Below are 12,375 nucleotides of genomic sequence, written 5' to 3' on the forward strand. Positions count from 1 at the left end.
GGGTCTGTGCGGGCGGAGCGGCGTGCAGTCCTATTCCACCTTTGAAGTGCCCACAAGCTGTCCTCCAAACACCTTTCCATTTGTCTTAATATGTAAAGAGAAAACACTAAGGAACTAGTTGCCAATCTCCAGGTACTAGCTGGAGATCTGCTATTACAGGTGATCTCCAACCAATAGAGATCAGTTCCCCTGGAAAAAATTGCCACTTTGGCAATTGGACTCTATGGCACTGAAGTCCTTCCCCAAACCCCATCCTCCTCAGGCGCCACCCCAAAAACCTCCCACTCATGGTGAAGAGGAACTTGGCAACCCTAGCCTCTCCCTCTGGGCCCCCTCTGGGGGTGGTATTCAGGTTAAATTGCCGCATTGGCACTCGGCGATAAATAAGTGGGTTTTTGGTTGCAGTTTGGGCACTCGGTCTCTAAAAGGTTCGCCATCACTGGCCTATAAACTTCATTTAGGGGGGGGGGAACATATATTCTGCACCACCACCAATGAAGTGCCTATAAACTTCATTTAGGGGGGAAAAAACATATTCTGCACCACCACCAATGAAGTGCCTATAAACTTCATTTAGGGGGGGCAAACATATATTCTGCACCACCACCAATGAAGTGCCTATAAACTTCATTTAGGGGGGGGGGAAACATATATTCTGCACTACCACCAATGAAGTGCCTATAAATTTCATTTGGGGGGGGGGGAAACATATATTCTGCACCACCACCAATGAAGTGCCTATAAACTTCATTTAGGGGGGGGAAACCATATATTCTGCACCATCACCAATGAAGTGCCTATAAACTTCATTTAGGGGGCGGGGAAACATATATTCTGCACACACGTGGAGGCTTTGGGAACGTTGGCATCCACGGCTATAAGAAGCCGACAGATGACAGACTTGCCTGGTATGGGCTTTCCCCAGTAGAGAAAAGCAGTGTCTTACCTTCACTGTTAGGAATGTGACTCGCAAGACCAAGTGCTTGCTTAGAGAGGCAGCCTCGGGCAATATCTATAGGCTGTTCTAATGAGATATGGGAGTAGACCCCCAATGTGCATTGAATGTACGCAATTGTAACGCCCCTGACCAGAAGGGGTAAAGGTTCTTGCAATCCTTTGTTCGGGTGTGTAAATTGTCCTAAGCACCCATGCAGAAGTAGAAAAGGGCAAGAGTCCAGTAGCACCTTAAAGACTTACAAAAATATTTTCTGGTAGGGTATGCGCTTTCATGAGCCACAGCCGCAAGACGTCACATCCCGGCGTTTTCTAGGCAGACCCACTGATTTGTTTTTTTGGCAGTCCACAGTATCTGTAACTCCTCCAACACCACATTTCAAAGCAATCTACTTTCTTCCTGTCAGCTTTCTTCATTGTCTAGCTTTCACACCCATACATAGTAATAGGGAATACTATGGCATGAATTAACTTGATCTTGGTTGCCAGTGACACATCCTTACACTTACCAGTAAGAATCTTTTCTAGCACCTTCATGGCTGTGCATAGAGAATGTCAAATCCAAGACAGAACCTCCCAGGCATAAATGGCCTTAAGTAGAGTTGCCAACCTCCAGATACTAGCTCCTGCTGTTACAACTAATCTCCAGCTGATAGAGATCAGTTCACCTGGAGAAAATGGCCACTTTGGCAATGGGACCCTATGGCATTGAAGTCCCTCCCCAAACCCCGACCTCCCCAGGCTCTGCCCCAAAATCTCCTGCCGAGGCGAAGAGGGACCTGGCAACCCTAGCCATAACACTTCTTTCAACCCCACTCTGTCTGATGCCCTTGAGAGACATCTCAGGGGGGTCTCACTTTCAAGGAAACACACGCTGAACCCGTGGGCTCCCCCCATCCCACTGTAAATACCCCTGACCGTTTAAGCCATGCACAAAAAATATCCTGCCAAAATCTCGGTGGTCAAAGGCTGTACAAGGTCAATGCTCAAGATGTATTTTTTTTCTGTTTTTATTGAAGTGGAAAGCTAATTTCCCACTGGTGTTTTATTGGCTTTGACTAACCCATAGAAGAGCAAAGGCGAGGATTTCAAGTTAGATTTGTAGGTGGCCAACTGACACACAAATTGCCCATACATGTAGCTAGTGTGGTGTAGTGGTTACGGCATACCACTAGGATCTTGGGTCACACCGGTTTGAATCTCTGCTCTAGCGTGGAATTTAGCTGGTTGACTTTGGGCCACTAACTCTCTGCCAAACCTATCACACAGAGTGTGAGGATAAAATGGAGATGGGATCTTGGATCCCCACTGAGGAGAAAAACACAGCATAGACCATTAGTCTATAAAGCTCAGTGTTCTCTACTGGGACTGATAGCAGTTCTTCAGGGTCTGAGGCCAAGGTATTTCACATCACCTACTACTTGATCCTTTCTAAATGAGAGATGCCACGGATTTAACCTGGGACCTTCTGCATAGTATTTCAATTCTCAAAATGCTATTTAAATATCAAAAACTCTTCAAATCTCAAGCCAGGAAGTGATATGACCATACAATCTACATGTTGCATCTGCTGCCACAGAAAGCTACCATATACTGGCTTGAATCCAACACAGCAATTCTGTGGGTGAAAGGACTTCTGCCCACAGAGCACAACTTCCTTAGCTTCTGCCTCTGACAGCAGCCGCCCAAATGCCTTCCATATCCTATTCCTGGGGGAGAGGGGATTCCCAGGAAGAGGATTTCAGGAGCATCTTGGTTTGGTGTGGGGAGAGCTGAGAAAGTCACACTTCCATGTGCAGAAGTCCTTGCACCAATGGAAATGCCACACTGGATCCAAGCCACTAAGTCTGTCAAGGTCAGTGTTGTCTCATTCTGACTGGCAGCAGCTATTCAGGGTCTCCAAGAGGTCTTTCACATCTCCTACTTCCTGATCCTATTTAACTGCCATGGATTGTACCAGGGACCTTCTGCACACAAAGCAGATGCTCTACCAGTGAGCCACATTCTACTCCATTCTCAAATACTTCCTCACCTGCCAACTACTTGTACTTTGCAAGACAGCGACAGCTGTTAGGACGAACAAAATAAAAACAGCAGTTACAACTGTGAACAGTTTGTAAAATGTTTTTGTTGTAAAGATGATTGTTATCGTAGAGGCTTTTGCATTTCGTATTTCAGGATTTTCCATGTTATATGTCCTTGAAATGCTTAAAACACACACACACAAAGTCCACTTTTCCCACACAGAATAAACTCGTCTCTTTTTTCGTGGTGTGTGTGTGTGGGGGGGAGACACTCAGCCCCACGCTGAAATCCTACATTGCTTCCTATGGGCAGTTGTCACTGATAAGTCCAAAGTGGAGGGGGGAGGGGAAACGGCCATCAAAAATAACCAGGAAGTGATATTATTTGGTTTTTTTTAAAAAAATATTATTACTATTTAGTATTGGATATTGTTTCTATGTTGATATATTAAATGAAGAAAATAAAAAATTATTATTAAAAAAAATAAACAGGAAGTCTCGTCTCCAGAAGTCGCGCTTGAAACTCCGCTCCCTCTCTACGCGCTTTGGGAAAGCAAAGCGACGCCTCGCTGTCAACATCCGGCGCCTCGGGTTGCCTCTAAATAGCCAATCAACGTCGGCTTCTGGACTACGACGTCACACGCGTGCGACAGCTGTAGAATAGGCATGCGTCGCTGTCAACATAGTCTCTGCTGTCGCTTCCTGTATTCCGCTGACCGACCCATCGTAGCATTTTCTTGGCTCCGTCTATGGGGGATTAGGGCCGAGCCCTTTTCTCCCGCGAGCCTGAGCGCCGTGGGTCCCAAAACAGGCTTTGTGCGACTCTCCGCTCTTCAAGGCCCTGCCTTTGGCTTCCCTCAGAGCCTCCTGAGTTCTCGTCCCCCGTTATGTCCTCTGCCTTTCCCACAGCCCCAGCGGGGGTGTCATCCTTTTGCCAGCGAGCTTGGGAGCAGGTGCTTTCCAAGGTGAAGCGGGCGGTCGTTTTCATGGACGCCGCTTGTGCCGAGAGCCTCCACTGGACGTGCGGGGGAGCCGGGAGGCTGCTGCAAGCCGGGGCTCTCAACGTCAAAGAGTTCTCCAGCTTCGAGTCTGGTGCCGCCGAGCAGCCCAAGGCCGTGTTTGTGGTCGGCACCCTGCTGAAAGGGAGGACCGTGGACATCATTCGCGACATTGTGAGTCTCAGCAACTTCCAGTACAGTGTGGTTTTCACAGCCGTCAGCCACGCAGTGCACCTGCAGGCTCACAATGCCTCTGGCGGTGCCGAGGCGGAAGGGGGCAGCCGAGTGGTTTTTGACCAGTTTGAAGAAAAGCTTTGCCAATGGATGGGTAACATGAACTACACTGCAGAAGTACAGCATGCTGCCTTGTTTCTGGCACCCATCTCACCCCACCTCTTCGTGCTACCTGCCTTTTCTTGTCTTTTTCCCCTGATGGCTCAGGATTTGTCTCAGATCAATAATGGCAGACCGGAGAAGAAAAAAATTGCTAACTTGAATGATGTTGAATTTTCCTCTCTGTCCTCAGAGCTGCAGCTTGAGATCAGGACACTGGTGTCTGGTTTGAACGCTTTATTTGAGTACCTAGGTGTGCGGGAGGAATGTTTTGCTGTTGGGCCAATGAGCAAGATCATTGCAGGGGATCTAGCAAATTACTCCCAAGGCAAGACCAGAAGGAAAACTGCTCAGAGTAGAGCCTCTATTATTTTTGTGGATAGGACATTAGACTTGACAGGTAAGGATCTTCAGATTTGCTATGTAAAGATGTTTTTAAAAACTCTACAGCTGTTCAGTGGATGCAAGTCTATGTGACAATGACAAAGGTTTCCAGGATCATCTGTACACACACAATCATCTCAATGATGCTGATAGGAATGGTGTGTGGGGGGGTGGGGGTAAAACTAGTACAATGCCGACTGGCAAACAATACTGTCTGCAAGGTAAAAACTGATGCAGTAAAGAAGCTGAGCAGCAGCAAAAACTCTATGCAGAAATGCCCTAATTGTGTCAAAAACCTGGGTAAATTACTGAAAGAAACTGCCACATACCTCACTAAAACGGAAGCACATTTACTGTAACATTCCTGTGTACAGATCAGCTGCAGGTGTTTAGGTACCAGCTAGCTGGCTGTGTGGTGTTGAACCCTAAACTCCTAAAGCTGATTCAAGTATGAGGATGCTTTCTCTGCTGGGCCATTTCTCCTCCAGACTATGAGCTACAGTTGCTTATAAGGGGTCCTCATTCCCCAAAAGACCTCTGTCTGCCTTAGACCCTGGAGAGCTGCTGCCGGTCAGAGTAGAAAATATTTATCTTGATAGACCAATGGTCTGTCTCTGTTTAAGGCAGCTTCCTGTGTTCAACTTGAATGGAAGCTAGATGGATTGTAAATACAGTAATTAAGCTGAAGTCTAGGACTGGATTACCTGACAGTAGTTTACTGAATTGTACTGCAGAATGATAACATTGCCATAGTGATTTGGGAATCTGTTATTTGGTGCTGGCTTAAGACTAAATGTGTGTGTGTGTGTGTGTGAAGTGCCATCAAGTCGCAGCCGACTTATGGCGACCCCTTTTGGGGTTTTCATGGCAAGAGACTAACAGAGGTGGTTTGCCAGTGCCTTCCTCTGCACAGCAACCCTGGTATTCCTTGGTGGTCTCCCATCCAAATGCTAACCAGGGCTGACCCTGCTTAGCTTCTGAGATCTGACAAGATTAGGCTAGCCGGGGCCATCCAGGTCAGGGCTAAGACTAAATACCTGCTTGTAATTCTAGAATTCACTCCTGCAATTTTGTGAATGCAGTATAGTAATTTCATTTAAAAAGGCAAGTCTTTGCAGTCTCCATTCTTTTGTAAACTAAGTGCTGTGATTCATGCACTTCTATCATGATTTGGCCACTTTTCCGATTATAGTCAGACATAGTTTTGTATAACAGATGGAAAAGCAAATATCTAATCTAATACATTAAAATTATTTATAATATTTAGCATTATATAAAAGGAACATTGCTTCTTTTTATATGGTGTTGCAAGCTTTGCATTTTTCTTTAGGTAAGGACTGAAATTCTTGGTTTTGCTATGTTTACTACGAGGCAAAGCTGATTTTTGAAATCTGAAGATCTGATGTCTTCTGAATGCTTATTCCTTTTCATAAGCCTTTGGTACATTCATGTGTTTCTCTTTTGGATCGTTTTCTAGGAACAGTTGGTCATCATGGTGACAACTTAGCAGAGAAAATTCTCTCTGTGCTTCCCAAACTTCCAGGTCATGCAAATGATGTGATGGTCAGCATGGTGGAACTCACAGCCTTGCAGACTGACGATGCAAGTTGCCACATCATAGCACCAGGCTGCTTGGCGCAACCAGCGTAAGACTACTTTCTTGGCTTTTTTTTTTTAATGGAGTGTCATCTTAATGCTATGTTAAATTGGAGTTCTTTACTGTTGCTTTAGTCCAGCAGAAGAAGTATGTGGTCGGAACTAGATTCTGCATATAGAGTATTGGAGCAGGATCTGAGAGATGCAGATTCAAATCTCTTCTCTGCCATGGAAGCTCGTGGGGTGACTTTTAGCCAGTTGCTCTCTTTCGGCCTATCCTACTAACTAACCTAGGGTAGTTGTTAAGATAAAACTGTCAGGTTTCAGCAAGCCTACAGCGTCTCAGGCAATAGAACTCAAATCCAGACGGAGCAGTGATTCAGAGAGTTTATTCATGAGGTAGTAGTTTCAGCAAGACAGAGAAGGTTAGAATACAGAGCATTGGGGCATTGCTATATTTATAGAACGGATACAATGGATGAGATTGAGTTACAGGAATACAAAGGAAACAATGAGATTTCTTTCTCCCGGTAACGACTTCAGCAAACCAAGTACTGGGTACTTAAGGGCAATCAGAGAAGGGGCTGGTGGGGTTCCTGACATTGTGAGCGAGGCCCAGTATCAGATGAAAGATTTACACGGGCGGGTCTCCATACAATTGTAGATCTCTGACCAGAGCTTGTGGCTCGTGTGCAAAACAGGAGGGGAGGGGGGAGTGCACGGAAGGATCCATATTGTTTACAGAGGAACCATCCTGTTTGGCCCATGCTGTCAGAAACCCTATCTGACAAAAACAGAGGAGAACAATGTGAACCAGTTTGGGTCTCCATTGGAAAGAAGAATGGAGCATCAATATAGTTCTCAACATGGCCGAATCTGTAGATAAATCCAGAGATTGGAGCCATGGACAGACAAGATACATCTACAAACCTGAAAAATAGCTCGAGGTTTGCAGAAAAATCTGGACTCTTAAAAAAAGTAATAGTAGGGATTAAAAAAGGTAAAGGTCCCCTGTGCAAGCACCGGATCATTCCTGACCCATGGGGTGATGTCACATCCCGACGTTTATGAGGCAGACTTTGTTTATGGGGTGGTTTGCCATTGCCTCCCCCAGTCATCTTCCCTTTACCCCCAGCAAGCTGGGTACTCATTTTACCGACCTCGGAAGGATGGAAGGCTGAGTCAACCTTGAGCCGGCTACCTGAAACCAACATCCGTTGGGATCGAACTCAGGTCGTGAGCAGAGCTTGGACTGCAGTACTACAGCTTACCACTCTGCCTCCCAAATAATAGAAGCAGTGCCTGTCACTTTAAGAAACAAATGCCATCTCAGTGGCTGTTGTGGCGACTGCTAAGCAGTCACAATAGTTTTGCCAGCCTTCAAGCCTTGGTTGCAGTCAGTAAAAGGAGGGATGGCAGGGCCTTTCCCACAAAAGCCAGTGTGGTGTAGTGATTAGAGATTCACACTAGGATCTGGGAGACCAAGATTCAAATCCCCACTCTGCTGTAGTATTTCACTGGGTGACCTTGGGCTAGTCATACCATCTCAGCCTAATGTAATTCACAGGGTTGTTGTTGGGAGGGTAAAATGGAAGAGAATGATGTAAGCTTCTTTGGGTCCCCATTATGGAGAAAGGCGGGATATAAATGAAGTATGTAAACAACAGCTTTAGTTGTAGATGGGGGACAGATTAAAGGTGGGTGGGTGGGAAGGAGAAAAGGAAGCAGGAAAAAGTGAGGATATATGGATTGCCAGGATAAGGGAAAGAGGAAATGGTGTGAGGAAGGGGTTACAGGGAAAAGTGAGGTGCCCCCGATGTCCTTGTGGGTTTTCCACTGAGCAAGTGGACCCAGAAGTTGGCACTGTGCAGCTGGGCCTAACCCAGCCACTCCCAACTGCACAACTGGGTCATAGGTTTCTCAGGTAGAGGCTGCCAGGGGGAGGAGAGGAGGGAAAGCTGAAGATGGGGGTGCAGATAAAGGTTGGTTGGCTGGTGGGTGGGAGAGAAGGAAGCAGGAAATGGGAGAGGCTATGAGGGCATTCAGGGAAGGGAAAAGAAATAGTGGGTGAGGTGAAAATGAGATATCCCCTGCAAGTCATTGATGGTCTACCACTTGTAAATATCTATAAAAATAAATTGCTCGATTGGCAGGTGCACTTGCAGATTAGATGAAGATGTGCCATCTGATTTGTGATGCAAACCATAATTTGATGAGACAATCTGGAAAATTACTAAACTTGATTGTACCATCACACTTCATTTTGCACACATACACACCTCTTTTTGTGTGCCACAGAATTAGTATTTTCTAAAACCTAATCAGAGATAAGTGGTTTAACATGAACACAGGAATACGTTAAAGGCCATTTCACTGGAACCAGCGTGCGTTGTACCTCACCGTCACCATTTAGATCTTGAAATCACTGTTAATTTGGGCACTTGCTTCTCTGTCATGTGCAAAAAATGTTAATGTCCCATCATAATTATTAGCAAAACGGTGGCTGTCCATCACACTTCATTTTGCACACTTCATTTCCCCCATAATCAGAGCAGTTTCATTACTCTACTATTAATGTGGGAAGGACACATAGGTAGCTCTTAAGAAGAATGCCATCCTATGCACATTTAAGCCCTTCTAAACTCATTGACTTCAATTACTAGAGTGCTGTAACTGCTTAGGGTATTACATTTTGAATAGCTCTTGGAATCCTATAGAAATTGCCAGGTCCCTGTTCTCGACCTGCGGGATATTTTGGGGGCGGAGCCTGAAGAGGGCGTGGTTTGGGGAGGGGAGGGACTTTAATGCCATAGAGTTCAATTGCCAAAGCGGCCATTTTACTCCAGGTGATCTGATCTCTATCGGCTGGAGATCAGTTGAATTAGCAGGAGATCTCCTGCTACTACCTGGCAGTTGGCAACCCTATGTAGAATGGGTATTATGGTAACCAGTAAACAATTAATTAAATCAGTGGTTGAAGTCAGCCTGTTTACTGGGAGATTTAAATTGATTATTTATATCATCTGAGTTTCAATTAATCCATCATGTCGAATGTCATAATTTAGGAATGGGTCAAGCAGAAGGGTCTCTGGCTACGTTGGCTAAGGTCATTGCTTAGATCATTGATTCTTAAAGTTTAGTTAGCTGTGTTGGAGTAGGGGAGAAAGGAAGGCCCCTTCTACACTGCTTGCTGTAGTTAACAGTTTTTAAAAAAATTCCAGTCAAAACATCTGGGCATAGTTATGGGGTTAACAAACAGATTTCATGAATATTTATGACTGGCATACTGAAATGAAGCAGGGTTTTTTCCTTAAACTCAAAGAAATAATAGATTTATTTAAATAGATAGATGCATTTTTTGAAATCTATATACTATGAAAGTGGTTTGATTTCAGAGGCAATCATTTTATAAAGTAAACAATTGAAGAGTGTCTATAATAGCATTAGCAGCATGTATTATATTCCATTGACAAATGGCTGTTGCTGTCATTGCTGATGCATTTGTCCTTTGAAAAAATGGGTTGCATCTGAAATTTTGAAAATTAGGTGTGGTGGGGGGCTGGTTTATGGACTCTGAAATAAGCCTAACCACAATGGATCTAAATTGGATTGTTATTTAACATCAAACAAAGCAGTTACAGTAACAATGAAACAGTATTATGAAGGTAACATAGGTGGTAAGCATGAATCAAGATAGGCTCGAACTTGTAAAATGCTTAAACGTTTCAATCCTGGCAGTATACATGGGTGGTAAAGATTTGGATAGGGTTGCCAACCTCCAGGTACTAGCTGGAGATCTCCTGCTGTTACGACTGATCTCCAGCTGATAGAGATCAGTTCACCTGAGGAAAATGGCTGCTTTGGCAATTGGACTCTATGGCATTGAAGTCCCTCCCCAAACCCCAGCCTCCTTGGGTCCCTCCCCTCCCCAAAAACCTCTCGCTGGTGGCGAAGAGGGACCTGGCAACCCTAGACTTGGATACTATCTAAAATTTCCATAAATGGAAGCACAACATTCTTGCCTCCTCCCCCCTCTTACTGCAGCTTGAAATACCCCCTGAAATGCTGTGCCTGGTCTAGGGGGATGGGGGATCCCCCAGGAATAGCATGAAGATCTCCCCCCCCCCACTTTGCATGCACACATCTTTTTGACGGGAGCCAACTCATTTGGTCTCACGCATGAGCATGCTTGCAAAACTTACAAAATATTTATTTATAGAATTTTGTACAAAATGTAATGTTGGAATCCAGAGATACGAACAAGGAAAATCAGTATGTGACTGCATTTTTTTTCACTGTACAAACTACTAGTCCCCCTCCCCCTCCCCCATCCCAACTGCATTTCAAATCTAGGAATTTAGGACTCAGTGGGAAGCCTGAAAGTTCTTCCGCTGACTGGAAAGACTTTTGTGCCGATCAAACAAAACAAAACAAAAGATGTCTTCCTCCTGTAATGTCTATCAATTTGGGTGGGAAACATGTGATGTTAGGGTTAGCAAGATGCTTACATGGAACATAAACTATTTACATAATATTAAAAATGCACACTTAAGTTACTTGTATAGCAAAAATAGGTATGAGTGCAGTTAACGTTTAAAATATTCTGCCTCAAGTGGTTTGTTGAGTGATTGTAACAGAAGGGTGCAGTCATTTTTCTGATCTTAGAATTTGCTTAGACCAGATTAAAACTCTAGACTTGGTGGTTTTGTTGATTGCTAAACAAGCTGACTTATGGTGACTCTGCAGGATTTGCAGAGGTGGTTTGCTATTGCCTGCCTCTGCGTAGCGATCCGGGACTTCCTTGGTGTTCTTCTATCCAAGTACTAACCAGGGCTGACCCTGCTTAGCTTCTGGTGAGATTGGGCTAGCTTGGGTAAGGTTTGTTAACCGCTTTCATAAAGATAAAAATGATGATGAGGTGCTCTGATTTAAGCTGCTCCACTTGTGGTCATAAGCCATTTGGATTGTCAGGTAGTTTTATTTTGAGATAGTTTAAATGACCGTCATGTATTGTAATTTTTCCTATGGAAATGTCTTGTTTTTATTCTGATGGAATCATTATTTGTTGATGCAATATGGACATTTGGATCTGGATTTTGTTGATAACTAGAGCATGAAGTACAGACCACTTGTTGAATGCATAATGTTATGTGAAAGTATTCTTTCCACTCCTGTAGGCTTTAGTAGTTTTACCAACAGGGTCATTTCATTGGTACATAATGGACAGTTTCAAAGTAATGCCTTATGCTAGCAGAATCTTGAGCAACCATGTCTGTCTGTTCCTTCAAACCTGTTGGTACAGAATTATGCAGCAAGGTTATTATCAGGAGCTAGGTGGAGCCCCATTCTGCAGTCTCTCCATTGACTGCCTGACAGTTACCAGGTTCAGTTCAAGGTATTCCTTGTCACATGCAAAGCCCTTTGTGGCCTTGAACACTCATATTTGCAGGACTCTTGTTCCCCTATGCTCTACCATGACCGCTTCACGCATCTGAGCATGGCCTTCTGCAGGTGCCACCCTGCAAACAGGCGAGATCAACAACTGCCCATATGCTGCATTCGCTTGTGCGGCCCCCATCTTAAGGAATGGCCCACCTGATGAGTCCAGGAAGGATTCCACTCTCCTAGCATTTCATAAACTGCAAAACTGAATTACTCAAGGGGGCATTTTTATAAAGGCAATAGGGCTTTATTATAATGGAACTGATTCAAGAAAAATGCTTTAATATAGGAAAGAGACTGTGGTCTATATTACTGTGTTTAGCACATGCTATCTATTATATATATTATCCTGTTATGTAATTTCTGCATTGTTTAATATGCCATATTAATACTTTGTTTCAGCGTTGTTCCAGATTTTCACTTGGGTTTAATTTCCGCATCCTAATCCTATTACATAGTTTATTGGATTTCCCATCCTGTTCAGTGTGTTGATTTTCATTCTGTAATCTGCTTTGAGTCTCCGTGAGAAAGATGGACTATAAATAACATAAATAAATGTCAAATAGCCACATGTAGCTCCTGAGCCACTGAGTATTACTGCTCTAATAATAACCAACCTGGCCAAATCTGAGAATACTTCAATC

The 12,375-nt window shown here is 44.3% G+C and overlaps 1 protein-coding gene across 1 annotated transcript in view; it reads left to right on the forward strand.

Moving 5' to 3' along the window:
• Positions 1 to 3,865: 3,865 nt before the first annotated feature.
• Positions 3,866 to 12,375, forward strand: part of SCFD2 (sec1 family domain containing 2) — a 201,219-nt gene continuing 192,709 nt past the window's right edge. The window contains exons 1-2 of the mRNA XM_056855417.1: positions 3,866 to 4,709; positions 6,171 to 6,339. Of these exons, the coding sequence (XP_056711395.1) occupies positions 3,866 to 4,709; positions 6,171 to 6,339 (1,013 nt within the window). The remainder of the gene's footprint in view (positions 4,710 to 6,170; positions 6,340 to 12,375) is intronic.

The sequence above is a fragment of the Euleptes europaea genome, chromosome 9, assembly GCF_029931775.1.
Source record: "Euleptes europaea isolate rEulEur1 chromosome 9, rEulEur1.hap1, whole genome shotgun sequence".
NCBI classification, from domain to species: Eukaryota; Metazoa; Chordata; class Lepidosauria; order Squamata; family Sphaerodactylidae; genus Euleptes; species Euleptes europaea.